The sequence below is a fragment of the Erigeron canadensis genome, chromosome 8 (assembly GCF_010389155.1).
Source record: "Erigeron canadensis isolate Cc75 chromosome 8, C_canadensis_v1, whole genome shotgun sequence".
Taxonomy (NCBI): domain Eukaryota; kingdom Viridiplantae; phylum Streptophyta; class Magnoliopsida; order Asterales; family Asteraceae; genus Erigeron; species Erigeron canadensis.
Window position 1 is genome coordinate 26,023,717 of NC_057768.1, and position 26,343 is coordinate 26,050,059.

The 26,343-nt window shown below is 35.0% G+C and overlaps 3 protein-coding genes and 1 long non-coding RNA gene across 5 annotated transcripts; 3 read left to right on the top strand and 1 right to left on the bottom strand.

The window, feature by feature from the left end:
- Positions 1 to 5,295: 5,295 nt before the first annotated feature.
- Positions 5,296 to 9,076, top strand: LOC122579412 (transcription initiation factor IIA subunit 2-like). The gene is made up of 4 exons (XM_043751584.1): positions 5,296 to 5,385; positions 5,552 to 5,716; positions 6,413 to 6,463; positions 8,683 to 9,076. The coding sequence occupies exons 2-4, from the start codon at positions 5,588 to 5,590 to the stop codon at positions 8,821 to 8,823; spliced, it is 321 nt and encodes a 106-aa protein (XP_043607519.1). The 5' UTR covers positions 5,296 to 5,385; positions 5,552 to 5,587; the 3' UTR covers positions 8,824 to 9,076.
- Positions 9,077 to 9,718: 642 nt separating this feature from the next.
- On the top strand, positions 9,719 to 10,446 carry LOC122580003. The gene is made up of 3 exons (XR_006320721.1): positions 9,719 to 9,822; positions 9,902 to 9,980; positions 10,367 to 10,446. It is a non-coding gene; the product is annotated as an uncharacterized LOC122580003 (long non-coding RNA).
- A 94-nt stretch (positions 10,447 to 10,540) lies between these two features.
- LOC122580002 (alpha-glucan water dikinase 2-like) lies at positions 10,541 to 17,046 on the top strand. Its single transcript, XM_043752271.1, has 9 exons — positions 10,541 to 10,743; positions 11,293 to 11,428; positions 11,545 to 11,670; positions 13,806 to 13,916; positions 14,274 to 14,372; positions 14,827 to 15,000; positions 15,080 to 15,172; positions 15,243 to 15,364; positions 16,497 to 17,046. Exons 1-9 carry the CDS (start codon positions 10,703 to 10,705, stop codon positions 16,702 to 16,704), a joined length of 1,110 nt encoding a protein of 369 aa, XP_043608206.1. The 5' UTR covers positions 10,541 to 10,702; the 3' UTR covers positions 16,705 to 17,046.
- Positions 17,047 to 18,616: 1,570 nt separating this feature from the next.
- LOC122580134 (beta-glucuronosyltransferase GlcAT14A-like) lies at positions 18,617 to 25,338 on the bottom strand. 2 transcript variants are annotated; one of them, XM_043752404.1, is made up of 5 exons: positions 24,596 to 25,338; positions 22,864 to 22,939; positions 22,668 to 22,783; positions 19,481 to 20,026; positions 18,617 to 19,083 (listed from the first exon to the last, which is right to left on the bottom strand). In XM_043752404.1, exons 1-4 carry the CDS (start codon positions 25,170 to 25,172, stop codon positions 19,515 to 19,517), a joined length of 1,281 nt encoding a protein of 426 aa, XP_043608339.1. In that variant the 5' UTR covers positions 25,173 to 25,338; the 3' UTR covers positions 18,617 to 19,083; positions 19,481 to 19,514. The 2 variants fall into 2 exon arrangements, with proteins under 2 accessions (XP_043608339.1, XP_043608340.1); XM_043752405.1 differs by lacking the exon at positions 18,617 to 19,083 and having other exon boundaries at positions 19,329 to 20,026.
- Positions 25,339 to 26,343: the final 1,005 nt, after the last annotated feature.

Sequence of the window (26,343 nt, forward strand, 5' to 3'; positions counted from 1 at the left end):
CACGGGTTACCTCCAACACGCCATCATGACCATCACATTCCATTGGTAACTGAGGAACTAGTAATTGTGAAGCCTTATCGTTATCCACACTTCCAGAAACAAATAATGACGCAACTGATCGATGAGATGCTACGTGACGGTATTATTCGACCAAGCCAAAGCCCATTTTCATCTCCTGTTTTATTGGTAAAAAAGAAGGATGGAATGTGGCGCTTCTGTGTTGATTATCGAGCCCTGAATGCAGTCACTATTCGGGATCGTTTTCCTATTCCCACAATTGATGAGCACCTAGATGAACTCAATGGCGCCACTATCTTCTCAAAGATCGACCTCCGTTCCGGATACCATCAAATCCGAGTTGCACCACAAGATGTGCACAAAACCGCCTTTCGTACTATCGATGGCCATTATGAATTCTTGGTTATGCCCTTAGGGCTTACCAACGCACCCTCAACCTTTCAAGCCGCTATGAATGACTTGTTTCGCTCAGTTCTACGAAAGTTTGTTCTGGTTTTCTTCGACGACATATTGATTTATAGCACCTCACTTGAAAACCACTATAACCATCTCCAGTACGTTTTCGACACCCTGAGGAAACATCAATTTCACGCCAAGGCTTCCAAATGTGTATTGTCCGTATTCGATATCTCCTTTTTGGGTCATAGAATATCAGGTTTGGGAGTACGTCCTGAACCGGAGAAAATTCTCTCAATTCAACAATGGCCGACCCCGTCGTCTTTTACAACCTTACGTGCCTTTTGGGGTCTCACGGGTTACTATCGCCGCTTCGTACCTCATTATGCTCACATTGCAGCTCCTCTCACAGATTTGCTTAAACAAAAGGATTTTTCATGGAACACTATTGCCGATCAAGCATTTAGCCAACTCAAAGCACACATGCAAGAATTAGTGACCTTGGCCCTCCCCGATTTCTCACAGCCTTTTGATGTAACAACCGATGCTTCAGGTTTTGCTATCGGGGCCGTTTTGTCTCAAAACAACCGACCCATCGCATTTTTCTCAAAGGAACTTGTCAATCGATGCAAGGGCAGTCAACATATACAAAAGAATTGTACGCCATTACCGAATCAGTTCGTAAATGGAGACAATATCTTTTGGGCGTCCATTTCGTATCTACATTGATCACCATAGCCTCAAGCATATTATCACTCAAACCATTAACACCCCGGAACAACAGAAGTGGATTACAAAACTATTGGGCTATGATTTTGAGATTCATTATAAACCCGGAAAAGAAAATTCAGTTGCTGACGCACTTAGTCGGATTCCGCCATCCGACCTCTTAGCACTTTCTCATGTGACGGCACCATGGTTATCGGAGATAAAAGCTTATTTTACATCAGATAAGTTGGGTTGCGAATTGGTGCAGAAAGTGGTTGATGATCCATCATCCTTTCCACACCATCGGTTCAAGGAGGGATTACTATACGTCCATGGCAAACTGTTGGTACCCCCCATTGGTAATATTCGTGAAAAACTTTTGCAAGAATTCCATTCATCACCGATTGGTGGCCATTCCGGGACAATGGCAACTTTTAAACGACTCGCTGCATCTTTCTCATGGTTTGGGTTACGTAAAGATGTCACTACATTCGTTCGAAACTGTTCCGTGTGCCAAGCTGTCAAAACTCCGACACATCCACCATATGAGCTACTTCAGCCCCTTCCCATACCCGAACATTCATGTCACGATATCTCCATGGATTTTATTACCTCGCTTCCAACTTCTCGCGGTAAATCAGTCGTTTGGGTAATTGTGGATAGATTATCCAAATTTGCTCATTTTATTGCTTTACCTAGCCATTATACGGCTGTGTCTCTAGCTACAATTTTTATGAAGGAAGTTTATAAACTGCATGGACTACCCAAGACGATTGTATCCGATCGTGACCCAATCTTCATTAGCCGTTTTTGGAAAAAGTTGTTTAAACAAATGGGTACCAAATTGTTACATTCAAGTGCTTATCACCCACAAACCGACGGTCAAACCGAGGTGGTCAATCGGTGCCTTGAATCATATTTACGGGCATTTGTTTTTGAAACACCATCGAAGTGGGAATGTTACTTACATTTAGCGGAATTTTCATACAACACGAGTTTTCACAGCTCCATTAGAATGACCCCTTTTAAAGCCTTATATGGTCATGATGCTACTTCACTTCACGAGTATACTCTGGGTGCCCATTCCAATGCTTCCATTGATACTTCATTGTCATCTCATCAAGAGGTTCTCACAGTAAAAGGTCACTTGGAAACTGCCCGCGCTCGAATGGTTATGCAGGCCAACAAGCATCGTATGGATAAGGAGTTTGAGGTGGGTGATTGGGTTTACTTGAAACTTCAGCCGTATCGTCAAAAACCAGTGCAACATCGTACCAATCTTAAACTTTCTCGCAAGTTTTTTGGTCCTTACCGCATTCTTGAGCGTATAGGCAAAGTTTCCTATAAGTTGGAATTACCACAATGAGCTCGAATCCATCCGGTTTTCCATGTTTCACTACTTAAACCATGTTATGGGACGGGTCACAACAACACTGGCAACATTGAGCTGTTCAACGAAGATACAGTTCGTTCCTTCCCCAAGCTGTCATAGATAATCGTTTGGGACCCAATGGTCAACCACAAGTCTTAGTACGTTGGGAAAACCAGCCATTAGAATCAACCTGGGAAGATGTAACAACTTTCAAAGACCCTTTTCCGTTTTTCATAACAGAGGTTGCCGGCGAGGACAGCGTCAATTCTCAAGGAGAGGGGGATGATACGCAAGAAGAGACCAATAAAGATCCCAAAGGAGAACAAGCCCAACAGTCCCTAGCGGGCCAGCGTGCAAAGAGGCCCATCAAGAAGACGGATAGACTAAATCTTTAAATTCTTTATCGTAGTGTTTGAACATTTCTTTGCAAGTTAATTTCCTGATTATATGCATGTAGTGGAGTAGGATAGTGGGCATGATTCCATGTTCCAGGAAATAAGGATCATGGGAAGTTACTTCTTAGGATCTTTGCATCTTTAAATATTTGTTTGTTTTGCATTAGATAATATATGAGAAAATTGTTCTAAGTCTTCTATTTCTCTCTTACTTTCTTTGGAGTGTTTGCCTACTAGAAAAGGCTATATCAGATCACAACATGGAAGTCTAGTTAAATAGCCCGAACTTGATGCAACAAATTCAAATTAATTCAAAAAGGTTTTATAAGTAAATTACTTTTAAGTGACTAAATCATTAACTTAATTAAGTTCATACACAAAACCAACCAAAACTCAAAGAATAAATCTATGAAATTTTTAATAACACTTTACTTTTAAACTTATATAAAACCTATAAAATAATTAATGAAAATTATCAAATTCTCCAAGTATCCATATCAAATTTTACTCCTATTTTCCATAGAATTAGCTTTGCTATAGTTAAAGGTGTGAGAGCCCGAATAATACGCGACTCCCCACTAATTTATTTTAACTTCTTTGAAAATTTAATAAAAATGTTGGTTTATAAAAATATAATAATAATAATAATAATAATAATAATAATAATAATAATAATAATAATAATAATAATAATAATAATAATAATAATAATAATAACTACCTTATAAAACATTTAGCCATTCAATTTTCACTAAAAAAAATTTGATCCACCCAAAGTACTCATATTATTTATTCATTAATCTAAATATATTCACCTATAATATAACTATAATACCTTTAATAGAATTATTTTCTTAAACCTTATAATAACTATAATACCTTTTTTTTATAACAACCACGTTTATATTAATAACCACGTCACTACCGTGCGTCACCGTGTTTCTATTTGAGCCGTATGTCTATTCGAAGAGTTTAAATGGAGGTGTTTGGTACAATGGAATGGAAATGGTGGAAAGGGAATAAGAAAGACTTCTCATGTTTGGTTGCAATGGAGAATGGTAAAGAGAATCGAAAAGTGAGAATCGATTCCATTTCCTCAATTTTCTATAAAATGTAGAGAATTGATGGGAATGGATTTTTTTTTTTTTTGGTTTAGTGATGTTACTAGATTTTAGACCCGTGTCCAACACTAGACACGATACTTACGACATTATTAATATTAGATGTTAATACATTATACATGTAACTCATAAAAGCTTATAAGTTCAAAGTTGAAGATATAAGTGGATACGAAGTGTTCAATTAAAATGACAAAAATGTTAAGTCAATGAAAAGAAAACTAATGTAATAAAAGAACATTGGAAGGATATAGGCTTCATCATTTGAAAGACTTCTTTATGGAAGAAATTTGTTGTAGTGTTTTTTGTCTTTTCATCTTTATCACATATTAATACCTTAAAACCCTTATCGACTTAACTCGAGATACTGCAATGTACAATTGTTCGTGTGTGAAAACCGGGCTTTGTAGATAGAAACCGATTTTTAATAACATTGTAAAATTAATTATTTTAGTTTTTTGGTTTTTATTAATTAAATAAAATTATGTAAAAAACTAAATGATTACATCAGCGAGAGTCAATTAGATTAAATCAAACGATATGATTAGTTAATAAGTCATTAGTTCAACTATTTTTTAGTATATATTAAAATTAAAATAGTACAATTACTAATAAAATCTTAATATAATTACATTAAATTTAATTTATTTTTAATTAATTATATATATATATGATAGAACATATTATTGGATATATATTAGTTATTATTTTATTGGATAAATATTAGCTATTATTCTATCGGATATATATTAGTTATTATTATATTAAAATTATAGGGTAAAAAATGTAAATTGGATATATATTAGTTATTATTTTATTGGAAAAGTATTAGTAATTATTCTATCGGATATATATTAGCTACTATTATATTTGTTTATTATATTATAATTATCGGGTAAAAAGTGTAAATTTGTGATAAAAAACAAAAAAATGTAAATTAAAGTCAAAATTGAAAACAAAAGTCAACATTAAGAAATCGAGAGTTGTGATTGGTCGATAAGTTATTAGAGCAACTGTGCTTTAGTATAATAAAAGAAAGATATATATTAAATTTAACTATTATTCAAAATTTTGTATTTTTTGTATATTCATTCTCTGTTTGTACCAAACGACGGAATCCATTTTCTTTTCAAACACTCATTCTCTTTCCCACTATATTCATTCTCTATTACATTTACATTCTTTTTGATTCACTTTTAACAAACCCTCGTAAGAGTTTATACTGCATCCAAACGTGGGCTCATAAAAGCTATAAATATCTACTTGTTCGTACATATATAAAAAAACCCAAACATCTTCCGAAACATCGAACTACCAAACCATATATAAATCCATCTGTTTCTCCACTTTCATCCTCTTCTTCTTCTAATTCTTTCAGGTCAGTCACTTACTCACACACAAATCACACTATAACCTATATAAATAAAAAAGTGCATCTATCTATTAATATGATAATAATAATATAATAGTTTTATTTCTGTTGATTTAAATTAAATTAATACAGTATTTCGTTGCCGTATGATGATGATGATGTTTGTTAACAGATTGATAGGTTTGTAGAAAGATCTAGAAGGAAGGAAATGGCGACGTTTGAATTGTATAGAAGGTCAACAATAGGAATGTGTTTGACAGAAACATTAGATGAGATGGTTTCTAATGGTGTTCTTAGTCCTGAACTTGCTATTCAAGTCCTCGTTCAGTTTGATAAGGTCCCCTCACTCTCACATATATACATACACAAATATGTATCTATTTTTTATATTTATTTACTCATTTGTGTTTCTATGTCATATCATAGCACTAAATATCAAATTCATTAGATGAGAGGTTATTTGTGCAAGGCTAGAATTATATTTTTTTAATTTTTAATTAAATGAGTGGATCTGTTTAGGAAAATGAATTGGCTGCAAATTTGTATTGTGTTTGCGTTCGTGTGGAATAGAATTGAAAGAAGTTGTAATTCGTTATTGTTTTTTTTTTAAACATTTTTGTGTGTGTGTGTGTGTACGGAGTAGAACTAAAAGAGATTGTAATTCATATATTTATGTTAATATTTTCGGTGCGTGTGTATGGGTATGGAAAAGAAAATAAGAAATTGTGATTCATTTTTTAGAATTGTGTGCGTGTGTTCTTAAAATGGAAAGACAAGAAAGATAATGTGTGGTGTTAACTATATTTTATGGTCTCACTTTTTGGAAGGAGAGAAAGAAGAAAAACTAGATTTTACGATTTTAATAGTCTTTTGTTGATTTGTTATATTAAAAATTTAGGTGACAAGAAAAGGGCTTCCAAATGCATTGTTACTTTCTTGTAGTTAAGTGTGTGTAGGTGTTAGATGGTATGGCTTAGTATGTTGTGTGAGTTTGAAGTTTCAGTTGGTGATTATGGTTTTCTAATGATTGCAGTCGATGACCGAAGCTCTTGACAGCCAGGTCAAAAGCAAGGTGACAATTAAGGTACATGAGCATTAACATCATTTCTATTTATGTAATTCTATTATTTTTTACACAGCCAGCAGGATGTAGTCGGATCAATGTTGTAGGCATTTTAAGTGACTGGATATTAATGCACTGCATACAATAAAATTGATGAATTTTGATGAACTCTCGCATCTTATCTTAGAACAGTAAACGGGTCTTAAATTTACAAAATCTAAAGTTTTTATATCAATAAAGGTCAAACGTGGTAACAACGTTATATTACCTTGATCCTCTAAAGGAAATCGATTTTTTGTATTGATAGGGGAAACTCTAAAAGTTTACCTTTGTCAAGTAACTCAAGTTGTATCCATGTATAATGCATATATGCCACCCCCTTTCCAACCTAAGAAAAAACAGAACAAATTACATCGAGAAATCTAATCAAATTAGTCATAGTACAGTCTACTCAAATGTTTATCATTTTTATGACAAATAACATGAAATAAATTACAAAACACCAAGCATAACACTTGCAAAGGCATCATATCTTTGCACTGAAAAATTGACTTGTCGTAATAAAGTATTTATGTTGGCTCGTTTGAGTGATCGTACAACTGGAGTATTTAGGTGTAAGGACTATCCAAAACCTAACTAGTCTTTTTGGGCTTTACCCAAGCCCGCTTGAACCAAAGCACTAAAAGAGTTGGCTAATGTCAAAACCTCATTCGGATTAAATGCATAAATGTTGTCACTCATTTAGTGAACTATTCTAGATATATCTATATTTATTATCACCTTGTCATGCTTTTTATGATCCCATTTGGTGCAACTGAGTTACCACAATGATGATGACCACCTTGATAGTTGTTGATTTGACAACAAAGTTCAGAGTCTCGTGGAATCCAATGCATGCTCATGAAAGCCTTTGGTGATAAATTTTTACTCTTAACGAGTAAAAGCACTAGGTTTCTTTTTCCCTTTTTAACATGTAAAGCCACTTAGAATCAGCATTACTACTATTAATGTTAGGGACTGGGACAACTAGAAACCCTTTTCCGTTATGTGTGAGAGTGAAGTACTCTTCATTTAAGGTTTGACGCCACTTATGAAGTATGTTGGTAATGGCAATGTAGATAGGTTTAATAGGAGTGGCGGATAAGTTGGTACTATAATTAGATGAAGGATTGCAAGGAACCTTGATCTGGATTTGGGCGCAAGTTTGGCGGAAGGCTAGCAAGGTGGTGGGGGAGTGGGTTGATGAAACCTTGTTAGAGGGTAGGAGATAAAAGTTAGGATGGATATTATGAAGAAGCTGAAAAGAAGTGCAGCTAAAACAGAACAATATGACTAGACGGACCAGACATTTTTGGGATGGGATGACAGGTGGGGTTGTGTTCCCTGCCACATGATGCTAAGGAGCTGTAGGGCACGGTGATGGTAAATGTGTTGAACCCCCGAAGGTTTTTTATATTGATTTGTATGTCTAAAAGAGTTACAATGCAAATATATGTTATTGAGTTAGGTTTACACATAAGTACCATCTACAAACTACACTAATTACATCTGACTAAATCTAGTTTAGTAGTGGTTTGCCATTTGATACTCTATCTATAAGCAATCTTGATGAGTTTAGAGATACTTCTTGACTGTCATTTAGCAGTGAGAAGAGTGCTGTTTCCTTTTGTAATTTTTTGGGGTATATAGACCGAGTGAGTTGCTTCAGGGGATTTTCTTATTATGTACCTGGATTTCTTTTAATATCTTCTAGACTGTATCACAATTATTGTTGGTTGTCAAAATCAAGAAGATCCTGATTAATGAGACTAATAAAGTCCTCCTTTTGCTATAAGACCTGGGCCTGTCATATATATATATATTTCCTGGTAAATTCTTTACCAAAACAACCCGCAAGACAACATTCTGTTGTGACAGCTCTTGTAGTTTGTCAAAGGAAAGATACTGCTGTTCAACTGCAAATCTATACCACATGTATCTTGTTTGATTTTATGAGATCTTTGCTCTTTAACCACAATCTCTTAGCATCTAAATCTGAATTGTAGTTTGTCAAAGGAAAGATACTGCTGTTCAACTGCAAATCTATACCACATGTATCTTGTTCGCTTTTATGAGATATTTGCTCCTTAACCACAATCTCTTAGCACCTATATCTGAATCTATGTTTGTATGTTTGGTAACACTTCTCTTAAAATCTTACTAAGTTTACTTCTTTTTTTTTTTCAATTTCTTCATAATAGGGCCACTTGCACACCTACAGATTCTGTGACAATGTGTGGACCTTCATTGTTCAGGATGCCACTTTCAAGTATGATGAAATGCAGGAGAATGTTGGCCAAGTAAAAATAGTGGCATGTGATTCCAAGCTGCTTAGTCAGTGATTCATGTTTAGCATTTCATGTCTAGTTGCTGATAAATTTGGTAGTGAGTAAGATTGTAGAGAAGGGTATGATTACAAAAGAAGAAAAGAGAGGAGTTACCTTTATTTGTGTAATTCTTCGTCATTAACTGCTTTTTTTTAATTTATTTTCATTGTTTGTGTTTATGTTGTATTTGGCGTATAAAAGTGTAATGATGCTGCCTTCGGGCTATGAACCCGGCTCTTGTTTCTAGTACAAGTTCGTTTTATTACCATTCCAGTAATGTAATTTATTTATCATTTTCGGAATTTTCTTAAAAGCCATTGGGTTTGGTGCAATGCTATGGTCCATGTTGCTTTTAACTAGTGGGACTCGCATGATGCAAATAAGAAATAAAAATCAATGGGCTATATATATTTTTATTTTTTGCTGTGTAAAAATGAGTCATGGAGATAAAGGTGATTCTTTGCCTAAAGTTGAGTTTTCCAGGAATATATCTCCATTCTGCCTTGTACCATACTTCAGCCTGTAGTTTTATCAGGGTTCTCAGATATTGAAAGACTGAGCTTCTTATTGGACCGTGTAAAGCCAGCTATGGCATCCATGACCTCCGGCAAGGTTAAAGTTTTTGAACTTCTCAATGGAATGGTACTTCAGGTTAGCTCTTATTTGTCATCGTATTCCCTACACACGCATGCACTTATTTGAACTGCTGAAGTCAAATACGTTGCTTGTTATATGTTATCTTTGTACGAATTTTATCAAAGTTAAACACCAATATTCATCCATATGTATATCAGCTTTATATCATTTGTATCAAAGAAGCATATGATTTTGCAGTTAAATTTGATCTCAAAAGTAACAGTATTTCTGATTTTGGTAGTTATGCACTTATGCTCTGTATGATTAGGTTGATGTATCTGGATTTTTAAGTGGCCATTGTGCAAAAGTAAAACTTCAACTTCAAAACACCTCGCAGACGTGGATTCTACACTGGGGTTGCATTTCCACTGGAAACAAGTGACTAAAACTTCTTAAACTTTAGAGTTATTTGTTTTCTTAAGGAGTTTGGTCATTATATTTTGTTTTTCTCCTGCAGGAAATGGTTTGTTCCCTCATTTTATCCTTCTGGGACTACTGTTCATAAGAAATGTGCATTGCGTACTCCATTTGTAAAGGTTCGTCCTTTAATAGTGCTTATTGTTCAGACTTTAGTAAAGGTGGTACTTTTGACCAGTTTTGAGTTGCATTTTATCTTAAATGGGTTAAAAATTAGCTGGAAAGGAAGACGGGTCAAACGGGGTGAAAGCTGTCCAAAGTGCTATTTTAAAGTATATAAATTCTTAAATCTGTTTGAAGATTTACTTTGTGGGTAGTCGCAATCAATTATTTGTAAAGAAGTGGACAGATAAGTATTTGTAGTTCAACTGAGCCAGACCTTTTTGACCAGAACAAAAAAAGACCCTTGACAAACCAAACTTGCTTGATCCTTGATCCACCCAGGTTGCCGCCTTTATTTGTCAGGATGCTTGTTCAAGCTCATTACTGATCATTTGACATGCAGGACGGAGATGCATATGTTGTTGTCATAGAGCTAAGAGACCCTAAGATACATGCTATTGAATTTGTTCTGAAAGATACCAGACATAATAAATGGTTCATCTAATTATCTTTTATATTATTTATTTTTAACCTTTATGGGTTTTAATGCTATATAGTTTTCGATTTTTTAGGTTAAAAATGAATGGAGCTAGCTTCCGCATCATCTTACATGAAGAAATTGATGCAAGTATTTGTATCTTTTGCATTTTTTTGTCTTAGTAACTACATTGTTATCGGAGTGTCATTCTTGTAGGTTGAACAGTATGGTGCTGGGAATGGTAAATGCCTACTCAATGAAATGCCTCATAAGAAGGAAGTTGAAAAGCCATTGACATACAGGTGCATTTTTTAAAAAATAAATCTGGTAAACATTTAAACTTATGAGTCGTCCCTATTGGATGTATCATATTTACTTGGGAGGGCTATGGTGCTTGTGAGATGTCGTGATTGACTCAACGAAACCTTGTCTAGCCACAATCTGTTCGTCTGATTTTGAGTCGAGCTCGATCACTGTATGGGTTCACTTGGTAGCTCGCTGATCTTGAATGAGCTGAGCCTATATATGCAAGCCATTACTGTAATCTGTAATTATTACTTTATTATCATAAAGATGGACCGTGTTATATTTTCTGCAAGCTTTTTGGAGTCAATAGCCAGAACTTATACATGAAGCCTGGGAAGCAAATATTATTTAATTTTATTGAAGCTTATATTATGTGTCAAAACATAAAGAACTTACATGAAGCTTTAGAGTTTAGAGCAATCTAAAATTTTTTAAGCAAGCTTACATGAGTCAAAACAGACAGAACTTATAGTGGTAAGCTAGTTTGGCCACTACTGAGAAGGCAATATTTCTTTATTACTCCGGTTTTGACATTTCCTTTAAAGTGATGGAAACCCCTGCACCTCTGCCTTGTTTCCAAAACTCGCTACCTCTTCATCCGCTTGGCAAGGACTCTCCCGAAAGAACAACACTTTCAGCAATATTTATGCAATGTCACTCGAAGATACTTATAATGAGATGGTATGCTTATAAGATCTTCCTATAATTGCTTGACCTTGTTTTAAATTTACCTTGCATGGTAGACGTTTGGCTAATCTATATACACATCCATTAAAACTTTGGTATTTTTCTAACAGGTTGGTGAAAAGGCATGTAGCATTAGATTTTTAAGAAAAAAGGTACCAACATGGATAAGATTTCCGGCATCAGTTGTCCTACCTTTTGGAGTATTTGAAAAAATTCTGTCAGAAGACATAAATAAGGTATGGATCATGTAAATTTGTACATGCTTTTTTACTTGTTCTGTATGAGTACAATCAACTAGCTATTCCCAAGAAGATGATTATTTAGTATTACGCCGATACGTGGCTCCATGGGCGAAGCGGGTTATAGGTCAAGATGAGTATAACTTTATGTTCAGGTTGTTGATTGATCAACTAACATTCTCTTTATATATATATATATATAGGAGAGAGATCAAATAAGAAGGTGTGTTAAGGAGAGAAGGGAGAGAAGGTCCTATTGGCCAATCAGAGTGTGACACGTCGCCTCTAAAAAAAAATGCGCGGTGGCATTTTTGTAAATAATTTGACTTCAAACCTAAGCTGACCCAATCCACCTCAAGCTGACCCAACCCAAGCTGGCCCACCTTAACCTGATTCAGCCCAAGCTGACCCTCCCCAAGTTGACCCACCCCAAGCTGACCCAACCGAACCCCAAGCTGACCCAATCGAACCCCAAGCTAATCTACATTTGTGTAGATTTAATCTACATTTGTGTAGATTATGTGTAAATTGTGTCAAGCTAACCCAACCCCAACCTGACCAGACCCCAAGCTGACCCAAACCTGACCCAAAACCCAGAACCCATAATCTACATTTGTGTAGATTATGTGTAAATTGTGTCAAGCTAACCCAACCCCAAGCTGACCCAACCCAGAACCCAAGCTGACCCAAAACCCATAATCTACATCTGTGTAAATTGTGTCAAGCTGACCCAACCTGAACAGACCCCAACCTGACCCAGACCCAAGCTGACCAAACTGATTATGCTGACCAACCAAGCTGACCCAGACCCAAGCTGATCGGAACCCAGGCTGATCACTTTAGAAAAGTTTGATTTATTTACCAAAATGCCACCGCGCATTTTTTTCATTTTGACACATGTCGCGTTCTGATTGGTTCATAGGACCTTCTCTCCCTTCTCTCCTTAAGACATCTTCTTCCAGGATCTCTACCCTATATATATATATATATATAATTTGGTAGGTAATCTATACATGAAGTATGATTATAAGAACCTTTTTTGAGTTATGACCCACAATCCAGATTTTTTTGAATACAACAATTTAAAAGGTTATAAACATGTTTTTGGAATAATAAAAATTCTTATATGAAAACTTTAAATACAAAGTCGGGGCCATAACTGCAAGGTTAAATGTACTTTCAGTCACTTTCAAGCTTGGCAGGCAGTACAACAACAATACCTAATCCTGTAAAAGTGGGGGTATGGTGGAGGTTGGAAGCACACAATTGTACACTATCAAGGGTAGAGGCGACTTTTTCTGAAAAGACTTCCAACAAAAGTGTTGTATAAATGCGAGTGACATGCAAATGTTATTGTGTGTTTCTGTGTGCGTGTGTGAACATAAGAAAATAGATTGTATTCATATGAGCATAGAATAAAACCATAGAAATAGAAGTATATAAGCATATAAAGTATTTAACATATATGTATGGATCTAAGCATGCAAGCCTATGAACATCTATAACTAGGGAAAATGGGCTCTACTATACACATTCTAGATCGATAAGTGTCTGTTGTTCAGGATTAAGATATAGCTGATCTCATTTATGAGTAAATCAATCTCCAGTGCCAAACTAAATTAAGAAAATATATGTTTCTTTGTATAATTGTACGTAGATAAGTGCGATTCATTCCTTTAACGGATAGCATAAAGCATTATAATAGGGATTTATTCTTAAAGGGCTTCTTAGTTTAAAACTTTGTACCCATGTATAATTACCTGCAGAATTATTCAATAGGTTTTATCAAAGAATCATACTGATTGTTGATTCCCTCTCAAAATTTCTCAACTTTGTTATCTTTAACTCTATACCTAAGGGGTAAACAAATGTGCTTTGAGTCTCAATGTCTAAGTCACCTATAAGCAAAATATTCAAGTCCACACCATTTGTACTTATAGTAATGGACCTAAAGCTACTTTGGTTTTTTCATTATGAAGTAAAATTTCCAGATATGTTAACCAAAAAGGGACTTCAATTCGGAACTCATGTCACCCATATCAACGTGTTTTTATCATCTTGCTCCCATTTTTCTTGCTTTATGTCTTTAGTCAGTCTCTTGATACTAAAGTTAAACTGACTAATTTCTTCAGGATGTGGCAAAGAAATTTGCCTGCCTTAGTGAACTTGTTGATAAAGGAGACATGTCAAAGTTTAAAACAATTCAAGAAGCAGTTTTGCAATTGAAAGCTCCTCGTAGAATGGTAATTCAGCATTACCTGGTTTGTTCAATGTATTTTATATGTTAAATTTTCTCATAAGAGCTACTTTCTTGAATGTACACACCTACCAGAATTTTCATCCTCACATGTCTTATCAAGTAAACATTAGTTTCATTTTGACATTCAAATGTGGTTGCAAATCTAATACGAGTATCATGTAAAAGACTTTAGGTAGGTTATCCATGGTTCAAGTAACCTCAAAATTTTGAGAAATATTGTTTATCACTAGCTCTAGGCTGAAAATACTGTATGATCCTTATTCTTTCTGGTAACAAGCACATAGAAGTTGGTTATAATATACAAATTCCGAATAAACTTTGAGGTTTTGTTAATTTGGAGGGCATTGAGGTTAGGAAGAAAATGAAGAGTTCAAGAATACCATGGCCTCGAGGCCCTGGAGAGTTGACATGGAGCCGAATTTGGCAAGAAATAAAGCAGGTATATTTCTCCCCCTCTTTCCAATAAGTAGATTAAGCCTTACTTTAAACCTTTGTAATTTAAATTGAATTTATGGCCGGTTTCTAGTGCAAGTTTCTGTAACCGTCATATTTTTTTTGCATGGTCATCAAAGTTTTTTATCTTTTTGGATACTTGGTAGGGAAAATACTACAAAAGAGTAGTTAACTTTTCCTGAATGTACACCAAGGTAATTTATAGCTTTTTAATTGGTATCTGAAATTTTACTACACCATCTAGATACTTTCAAAAATGGGATCTATAATTACCTAGGACCTAGATGGATCTTTATGAAAAGTTACTTGTTATCATAGCATTTTCCCAATAATCAATACTTGGTAGCTTTGAAGTTAAAAATATTTACTATTTTACCTTTCTTCCTTTTAGCTTTGAAATATGAAAGCATTTTACATTCAATCTCTTAACTTATGTCTAGATTTGGGCTTCTAAATGGAATGAAAGAACGTATATCAGTTGTCAAAGAACACACATGAATCATGATAAACTATGTATTGGTATATTGATTCAAGAACAAATTAGAGCTGATTATGCCTTTGTCACATACACAAATCATCCAGTGTCTCAGGACTCCTCAGAGATATATACTGAGGTACTTCCCGAATGCTATCAGACATAATGTTAACAACATAAAGTGATGGGGAAGAAAAGCTAATTTGATTTATGGACAGATTGTCAGTGGCTCAGTGGAGACTTTAGTTGGTGCTTCTCCGGGGCGTGCCATGAACTCTGTTACTAAGAAATCTGATCTCAAATCACCTATTGTAAGGCAACATAAATTTTTAAATATGCATTTATGCATATGAAACTGAACTTCATCTATGTAACTTGCAGGTTACTTGTTACCCAAGCAAATCTATTGGATTATACACAAAAAACGAGAAGTCGGTCATACTTAGGCCGGATTTCTTATCTGAGAACACGAATAGATCTACATGTGATGGTACACATGGCAGGTATGTTAACTGGGTGCTGGTACAGGTATGTTAGCTGGGAGTGAAATGGGACCCTCGGCTCGTAATAGAGCAGCAAATTTGAGCCAAGCCAACTATCAAGTCTAATATGGCCCTGAGTCAACAAGTCAAAGGGGTTGGATGTGTATTTCGAAAGTGATTGATGCCAAGTTAGAGCAAGATAAAGAAAACATCTTGCTTCTCAAATTTGATTCTTTTGGCGCTAAAATTAAACTTATAAGGTTTAAATATCCGGGGATGTAGGTAACTTGTACACTTTTCTATTGTGTGAAAAAAACTTTTATCGTAATTAACCTGCAAAATTGAACAAATCATGTAAGAAATAAGTTGGATGCTGATGTGGCACCATCTGGCATCTAAGACGTGGTACAATGAGTAACCGCCACATCAACATTTAGCCTGTTGCTTACACGATTTGTTCAATTTTGCAAGTTAATTTTATAAAGTGAATTGGATGATAAGTTTTTTCACACAATAGAAAAAGTGTACAAGCTACAATTTTTTTTAAATATTTTTTATAAACTTTATTAATTTTTATTCTTTTTAAAAATTAGGCCGCTACGTCATTATTTTATTAACAATCTGAGGCAACTTTCTCAAATTACATATATATTTTAATCCACTAGTTGTAGTCTATCATGACTTGGTTGTAGATTTGTAAGCCAATATGATCGAGTCCACTAGTTATATACGAGTAACTTAGCGAAAAGTTTAGTTGTAGTTTTGTAAGCCAATATGAATCCATCCTTATGCTGAAACATAAACAGGAAGTTGTGCGAAAAGTTGAGCTGCATGCATGGACGGGTCAACCAAGTGAGGCGATGGGTACTTTATAGTACAGTCAGGATGGGTTGACCCACAAATATGTTTTCATAACACTAGTTTAAGAAATTATAAGCACTTAAATTGTTCAGGGTCACTTAGACCCCATTACACATATGCCTGTACCACCTTTAACCGGTTTGACCTGTTAGAGGTAAAATATAACTCGAAGTTAATTATTTATGTTTTTGGTAAACGTGGTGAAATTGCAACCTATTCCGCTAATATAACTATTGAACTGCAAATAACCATATGTGAACATAAAAGTTGATAAGAGCCGAAACCTTTTCAGTTTGTCAATGGAAAACAAAGAAGAAGTTGTGTTAGATTACTCAAGAGACCCGCTGGTAATCGATCTCTCATTTCAACGCTTGATTCACTCAAAAATTGCGGAAGCGTCAAAGATCGTAGAAGATATCTATGGTTGTGCCCAAGACATGGAAGGGGTAGTGCAAGATGGAGAAATATATTTGCTTCAATGCAGGCCTTTAATTCTTTAAAACTTTGCCTAAAGCATGCCCTTAAATAAATCCATTAATTACTTGTTTAGAAGTTAACAATTACAAAATGTCAGCATTCACCCACGGTCAAAAATTACGCTGCATGGTCAAGAGTGAAGAGTAAGAAGTATAATTAATAAGGTTTATTTGTAACAGGGATGGTGAGCCGATCATCCATAAAACAAATTTGTTTACAGAGAGGTTCTCCATAACCTCTCTTATATACATTTATGTACAATTTTCTTTATGCTTTGTAATTTTTAGTTACTTTAAACCATGTAAGTATATAACCACTTTATTTAAAGACCTTAATATCAAACTTTGTAAATAAGACGAATAAGGCTTGCTAAAACTTATAGTACAAGCAAATTATGTGTTATGTGAATATTTACACCAGCATAATCTCTTCGCAGAAGTTGTAGATGTAAATATTTACACCATCAAATACAATCTCTTACGCAAATTAACACCGTAAATTGTATGTAACAACAAATTCAGTTTCACTTAAAACCTTTTTGGACTTCACAATTGACACTTGTCATAATTTTATCAGTTAGTTTTATTTCTTTAACAAGGTTAGGTTGTAAAAAACTAGTTTAACAAATGAGTAAAATTTTTTGTACGTGTTTAAATGTTAATATATACTTTACATTTGACCATTTAGGTAATTTTTCCGTTAATATTAACTGAAACATACAAAGATGTCATGTGATAAGTGGTTATATACATTAATGTGGTCTAAGAATGGTTATATAGACTAGTTTGTTCTAAGAAAGAGCCTACTTTGATTTATATCGTATGCATTTTAGGTTCGAGCTATAATGATAAAATATGACTTAAAATGATGATCAAGTGAAGTAAAATTATTGAAGTTAGCATGTGAGACAGATGAAAAAACCAAAAATGACTTTAGGAAGAGTGAAGTGAACTTCAAGAATGAACCAGGTGAAAAATATGGTGAAAGATGATGCTAAAAAGAAAAAATCATGATGGAAGAATCTTAAAGCCTGTTACAAAAGTTAACTCCCGTTAAGCAGATCAAGGGAAAACCATCATCAGTAGTTAACGGCCGCTAGGAATGGCCGTGATACTTTACCCACTGTAACGGCTGTCAGAATATATTAACGGGCATTACACTTTACACTACCCACTTTACCAAGTGTTTCTGAGAAAACAACAATATTAGTCATGATCTATGCTTCAACTTTTTTTTTTTTAGGATCAAAGGCGAATGTATTATAATAGAGGCTATCCAAGTGTAAATATTTACACCATTTCGTTCGACGTTAGTAAAGCCCCTTACACCCAAAAACCCAAAGCCAAAAGGTTAAAAAAATAATAAATAAATAAAATAATTTACAAAATTTGTCATGCGCAAAAAAATCAGCCACTGAAATGACTCAATCCTCAATATCTTCAGCAGTCATGACATGGTTACACGATTTGCACCTTGAGTCAGACACATGAAGAAAAGCACCGCAACCCGCACATGGCTTGGCGTAGCCACCAATGGAAACCCCATCGCCCTTTATTATAAGATGATACTTCTTCCCACATGATGGGTTCCTGCTCCATCCCACAACTCGGCACTGATCACAATAAACAGATCTAGATCTAACATCTTCTTCAACCACATCTAAACAAACGGATGCCGCCATGTCATCCCCACCGCTACCACCGATGAGACGTCATCATCAGCCAGTTGTTCACCAACCCTATATAATATCTGCCACGTCAGCATATGGGGGTAAAAGCGAAGACGGCGGTGGCAAAAGCGCGTGCCGTAACAAAAACTCTCTAATCGTGGTCCGAAAAGGTCCCGCCGCCGTCTGTTAGCCGGCCGGAAAAGTCAAAAAGTCGTTTAACCAAGCAAAAACAAATGCTTACAAAAATAGATTTTAACCAAGTGCTTACAAGTGCTTCAACTTTTCATTATAACCAAGTAAGAAAAAAAGACTTTAAGCAAAGATAGCCTTGAAATTCATGTCATACTTACAAAAATGCTGCTGGATCCCTTTTTAACCACTTGTCTTCCAAAGTATCAAATGGAACTGATTGAAAGAGACTCAAATCTTTAAAGTATCAGTTGGATCCCTTTTTAACCACTAGTCTTCCAAAGTATAAAATGGAACTGATTGAAAGAGACTCAAATTTTAAAGTATCAGTTGGATCCCTTTTTACCACGCTCTGGATCATCCCCATAGCAACTATCTACCTGTTGTCCCTCAGAGCAAACCAACCCAATGGAGGAAACTCCCCAGAGAAAGTCTCGACCACTATCGGCTTTATTGGAACCATCTTCACCATCCCAGAGTCACCATTTTTCAAGAACTCAGGTTCACGCTCCAGCTCCCGCGCCTCAAAAGACCTCCTGTCAATCTTGTTAAAAAGAAAAAGAAATTGGATAAGATTGGATATGTTATGCTAGGATTTGAGTAAGAATTGAGTAAAATTGGGTAGAGAGGAACCACTCTCTTCCCTTAACGCCCTGACGGACAATTACATAGCTGATGAATGGAAACTAAAAGAAAATAACAAAGAAGCATATGTGTGGTGTGTAACAATAACATACATAGCCTGGCTAGTTTCTGATTTCTGCTGTAGACAGGATGTTAATACGAAAATGGGACAGAAAAGATTCTTGCATTGATTTCAATTTACTATACAACTTCAGATTTTCTTTCAATACAATGAGAAGACAAATAAAAGAACTATTTCGAAAATGCCAACTTTTGATCTATGGAACAATATACATTTGTGCAAAATTCTAACTCACCCTTTTTGTTCTTGCGACCACCAAAAGCAAGACTTCAGGTAGGACAACTTTTGTTTTTAAAATCTTCAGACAAAAGCTGGTGAAACAGTCGAGTTAACCTTGTTGCACCAGGACCCGGTCTGAAAACAGAATCATCACCACGAACCAAACAAGGGTCTGATCCATGGTCCAGACCACCAGCACACCAAGCGCCTTGACCGAAGCGATGTGTACGGCCTAAAAGTTCTTTATCAATCTTGTCTAAAACTATGTCATCCTTTGGAAACTTCCTTGCAAACGGTGCACTACTGTTGACCATTTTGTCAAAATCTTTAATGGTCAAGTAACGTGGATGCTGTTTTGGAGGATAATCCCATGCGATATAATGAAGATCGTGGCTTATTACGGTTTTAGTGAACTCTTCTGTATTGCAAATTACTGTGTGAAAGTAGCCTTCCGGGGACGAGACAAAGTTGGTGTAGTACATTAAAACGGTTCTTGGAAAATTATCCAATCCCCATATACAGTATTCCATGAAAGCACGTGTCACCATTACCCATGCCGACCCTGTAAGTATACAACTAATTAACATAGTAAGAAAAGATAGTAGTTACTGCAAAATGCAACCTGACAAGTCTAAAGTAATAGGATAGCCTAGAGATGGCATAACTGTTAGGTAGGTCAGGTTGGTGACGGGCTGACCACTCAAAATAAGCTCAGGGTTAAACTGATAAATTTTTTTTTCCTAGATGAACATTAGTCGTGAACAGTATGTATGAACAGGTTGCAAGAAGGATAGCTCTTATACCAATTAATATCAACCAAAAAAGAGTCCTATCGATAAACACAGTAAACAAAGAAAATGATAAAAGGGTTCTTGCAATTCGAGAAGCAAGGATCTCCTAAAAGTCTTAAGACCTGAACTTAATTCATTCATTTTAATATTACAGCTCTAATAATCTATATAAATACTACTAATATCCAACCGGGGTTACAATACAATCTTCTGTTGATCCTCCTTTAAGAAGATCCGCCAAAACCATTACCACACCAAACTCGATGCAAGATTTTGTGGATTCTAACAAGAAGAATTTTGTTGCATCTTAGTAACAGAATTAAGTTTTGGTCCTCTATCCATTATTTAATAAAACTGATTTTGATTCTTATGACCAAGAATATGTGGCTTCTCTAGCACATGTGTTAAGTACTATAAAACCATCTACATATCATCAAGCAGCTAAAGCAAAGGAATAGGTAGAGGCCATGAACAAAGAACTTCAAGCTTTAGAACAAAATGATACATGGGTCATGGGTGTTGACTGCTTTACTTGAAGGACACAAAGCCATTTCTTCTAAATGGGTGTATAAAATTAAGTATAAGTCTGATGGTTCTATAGAGAGATATAAGGCTAGATTGGTAATAAGGGGATTTAATCAACAAGAAGGTATTAATTATAAGCATACCTTCTCTTGAGTTGCTAAAGCTGCTACTGTTAGAGTTCTTATTGCTATAGCAACGTCCAACAGATCAGTTGGATGTGAATAATGGCTGTTTACATGGCTTTGTGGGTGAAGAGATTTATATGAAGCCTCCCGAAGGGTATATGAAACTATGAAAGTTTTGCCTGGTCAAGTTTGTAAATTGACTAACATTTTGTATGGCTTCCAGATAATGGAATCAAGAGTTATCAAAATTTCTGGCTTGGGTATTGAACAATCTAAACATGAATATTCATTGTTTATGAAAGCTAATGATCATGCTTTTACTGCTGATTTTGTATATGTGGATGATATTTTAATTATAGGAAATTCTGACAGTGACATTGTTCAGACCAAACTAGCATAGGATAAGAAATTTACCATAGAGGATTTAGGCTTAGCAAGGTATTTTCTAGGCATTTAATTGTGCAAAACTGAGACTGGTACTTACTTGAACCAAAGAAAGTATACCTTGCATCTTTCTGAAGGATGCAGGCTTGACTAATGCTAAACCAGTATCATTTCCCATGCCTAGTCATCTTAATCTTTCCTTAGACAAAGGTGATCCTTTATCTGATCCTAAGTCTTATAGAAGATTGATTAGCAGATTGTTATATCTTTCCATGACAAGGCCACACATTTCTTATGCTGTTCAGCTTTTTAAGTCAGTTTGTTTCCAGTCCAAAATTGCCTCATATGCAAGCAGCTATACATTTATTGAAATACTTGAAAAGATCTATTTCAAAAGCGTTGTTCTATCCTGTGCATACTAACCTTAAGGCAACTAGTTTTAGTGAAGCTGATTGGGCTTCTTGCATTATGACTAGAAAATCTCGGTCACTCTTTGGTCTAAAAGCAATTGTTTCTAGATCTCCCACTTAAGCAGACTACAGAAGTATGGCAGCTACTACATGTGAGCTGATTTGGTTGACCTATTTGTTGACGGATTTACGTATTGTTGTACAAGTTCCACTCACTTTGTTTTGTGATATTAAGGTTGCTCAACAAATTACCCTTGTTATAATGAAAGGACTAAAAATCTTGATATTGATAGTCATTTCACCAAGCACAAGGTTCAAGATGGTTTACTCCAGACTGCTTATATTCCGACTAATCTCCAGCTAGCTAATTTGATGACTAAAGCATTGGGTTCCTTTCAACATTCGATTTTGAGTCACAGGTTGGGTTTAAAAGAAGTTCCAACTTGAGGGGGTATATGGAATATATATATATAGTTAGGATTGTTTTGTACAAATTGCAACTATAGGTTCTGAAATGTAAATATTAGATAGTTTGTTAGTTTAGAAGTATATTTGAACTTGTAATTTGGGATTTTTCTAATTAATCAATAACACAGAAAATTTCTAAATCCTCTCTCAAATGATATTCAGATTAAGTATTAAGTATTAGATATTAAGTATTATATATTTATAGATATTGCATAATAATAAAATACCAAAATCCCACCAAAATTTCGAAAATTTCAAATTTCGGTCCTTGACCGAAACACCGAAATTTTGATACTTAACTACTTAGCTCAAAACAAACTAATTATCGAATTTAAAATAGGTAAGGCTACTGTAATCAATTTATCATTAGAAAGTTAAAGAATAATGTCATTCTTAAGTTAAAATGTAGTTAGTTGACCTATTAAGACAAAATAAAAACAGAATAGTTAATAGTAACACGTTTCTTGAGAAGATGTAGGAAGCATTATCAGTTCTCTTACCAGTGAACAAGTTAAAGGATGTGGGAAGAGATCTACGTTGTGATGTGATTGCAAGGTCCGATTTTTTGGATAAATAAAGACCTGGATCCACAATAATGGGCTTTGCCCTTTGGTTCCTGCAAAATGAGCACATACATTCAAATATTTTTGCTTTATACGTCTCAGCAAATGGAGAAGTATATCAGTATCTGCTTACAATTTCCATCCTGTAAGCTTTGTGTGCTCAATGAAGTTGAGAGTTCTCGACATATTAGAAAAAACATGAAGCAAATCTGCAACATCAAAAACACGAACAGAATATTATAAGGTTATGAAAATGCAACCACATAGTGACCTTACTGTACCAAGACACCATGGTATAGGTAGAAATTTTGAAACTTGCTTAGAGAAATGTGCCAGATCTGAGTTATGTTTTATGTCCAAAGCTTAAATCTTACAAAAGTTGGTTAAAAAACAACAGATCAAATGGATCGAACTACTCGAAGCCAATGCATAGTTTAATGACATACTTGCAACTTATTACTTTCTTTATACAATATAATTAAACTTTTATATTAAAAATATAGTTATAAATCAAACTAATTATAAAATAAAATAACCGAAGTTAAACAAGACAATAACATATCAGGTCACCCGGCCCCAACCTGGCATAACCTCAATCGGATATCCTACCGTATCCCATCCCTGAAAATTTTGATTTGCAAAGATTTAGAAGGGATGCCGTGGCAAACAACAGTTATCTTTCGTATGAATTTACGACAACATAATAAAGAGATTATAAAATCCTACCAATATATGTAAAATTTCCCTAATACATAAAAAGACTATGTTTTAGTTTATGATTCTTGCTACTAAAACTGTTCATCGATATTCGAACCAGGGTAACCCCTTTTAACCCACAAAAACTGTTCATGGATAGCACTATCTTTCATATAGACATATTTCAAGTTACCAATCGAAATATCTCAAATCTATTTAATACTTTGTCCCATAGAAAACAAGTACCATTACAAAACTTGATGAAAAAACTGTTTCAAACTATGCAAAGAGAATGGGGATGACAACAAAGAAAAGCAAATACTATTCAAAATCGATTCTAACTAATTTTTTTGCAAAAGATTCACACAATCTACATAGCATGTGCTTTCATCAGCCATTTGTCGAATATCCATAGGTATCCAACAATAATAGGTTATTGACATCTTACGAAGTCAATATATGCGGTAAACTTTCCTGTGGTTAAATAGATATATAGATCATTTTCAAACCTGAAATTTCGACGGAAAACAAATTGAAAGAAAATAAAATTGCAACTTTACGCATAATTAAAAAAAGAAAGGGAATACTAATTGTTCCACCTATTACTTGAACTCTTGTCTAATAGCATATAGTAGAATGGTTCAAATCTCTATCTCATCTTTCTTCAAATAGAAATAGGGATACTCGTAAATGCTATAGGTCGCTGTTTCGATATGAGGTTTGATAGTTCTTTTATAGCAAACCATAAAAAATTCACACCAGTTGTCTCAAGCAAGAAACCCAGGCCATAACCTCTTGGTTAGTAAATCACCTCAAGACCACCACCTAAAAGGCCCTTTTGTCATAAATAGAAAACAATATTATACCCCTTTTGCCCTTAAATAACTAACATTGTAGCAAGTAGCAACTGCCATGAAACTCCATTTAAACTACCGTTAAGTGAAAAGGTTACATAATTGCATCTACATTTCGAGATGCAAACTTGCACCACATAAAGCAAAATGAAACTATCACTTTGGTCTCAAGGGCAAAGTTGGTACAACCTACAGCTAAGGCTCTAGGCCCCCAATCTATCGAAGCTAGCAGCTAGTAATGCCTACTTATATATCGAGTACCGTCTTTAAACAATAAAAATAGGACTTAGAAACAATCAACAGAAAGCATGTTACCATCTTGTGTGACAAGAGGATAATCAGAAGCACTAAGATTTATAAACCAATCCCAATCCAAACTGTCCTTGAATAAAATCGCAATTGCTTGTAAGGTGGTCGCAATCATAGTAGGACCCTTATACGTGACCAAATTCGACTGAGCCATCACCCGAACATTCTCAACCGCAGAAAATGTGACATCATTCTTGACAGCCATGGTTAACTCCAACCGTTCTCGAGGTGGAGCTTCAAGATCCATATGCAAAATGTAGTGATTTCTTGGATGATAAACAGCTTGTAAAGTTCTCATCATTCTTTTGCTATCACCCTTAGTGCCCGAAATGAGGTAAGCGAATCTAGGGGCTGCTGCTTTTTCTTTTTTGGGAATATTCGCTATTATCTCACTATCAGAAAAAGATTTCGCATTTTTATCGAGACTCAAATAATCTTTTTGATTCATGTTGTTGTATGATGATGAAATTAAAGTAATCCATACAGCCAAACTCACCAAAAACGGAATTATCCACTTTTTATCATTATATGTATGAGCCCTCCCTGAATATGTATGACCATGTTTCTTACTCAAAATTGACATCTAGGGCTTCAAAGATTCTTAGTCCAAAACACACCAAACCTTTTGCGGTGATCTCTGCCGGAGTTTATTTCTTATCGTGCTGGTTTCGGTTTTCTTTTTGGAGCTTACTTCAGATCTCAGATTGAGTGGTTTGCCTGGGCTTACTAGAGGACTAGAACTTGTGGAGTGGTTTCGGACCTTGGGAGACTAAGGGCTTGCTTGTTTTATATCCATGAAGTGCGGTGTAGATTAAGTGTTTGTCTGAATTTAGTGTGTCTGAAACGAGTAAGACGGTAAATAAATAGTTGTTGTTTGTTTTGTGTGCTGAATTAACCGACTGAATAATTAAGATTATTATAACGCCCTTAATAGGAATTAGGGAATAGATAGTGGGGTAGTTATCAAGGAAAATTATGTAAAATATATTTTAGTTGGACTTTTTAATTAAGTGATGACTTATTAGATAAGTCTTAAACAAACATAATTTCCGACTTAAGCAATTAAGATTAAGTCATGACTCATGGATTAAGTAGTTATCAAACACCACCTAAGATTAGTCTAGCTAGGAGCTAAGTTAGTTTGTTTCATAGGTTGTGTAAAACCAATATTTCTTTTGGACCCATCGGGCAGTAGGTGTTTTTTTAGTTAATTTCTTATATGCAGGTAGGTATGAACTTTATACTGAAACACTTCAAAGTTTGTCTACGTTCAATATAGTTGTTATTATATGTGTTTCATTGAATCTGTGCTTTTTAGTTATCTAGGTGGCTGGTGGCTACTTTTCCTTATTTTTATTGTTGTTGGGTGTACTTAGCAGACACTTTTTCTAGAGGACTAGATATATAGGATACCTTTGTCGTTTTGTGAGCGTTTGGTGAGTTGACTAGGATTAGTTTAGCTATGCGGCCTACAAGACTTTGCTCCATAGGTCGTCTAGAAACAGTTAACCCCCTTAGTTTTAGTCAATCCTTATGTATATGTATGGTTGCCCTGGCGTTTTACGTTCCTCCTGTTTAAGTGTCTTGCATAGTACTTTGTTTATTATGTTCCTACATCTTGTGATGTTAAATATGTTCAATGGTTGCTAGAGTTTGTGTACTGTGCTCAATTATTGTTAGGTCGTAAGTTTGCTACACTTCCCTACGCTCAAGGTAGCCGTACCCAGCGGACACAATTGACAGGTATATCGTCT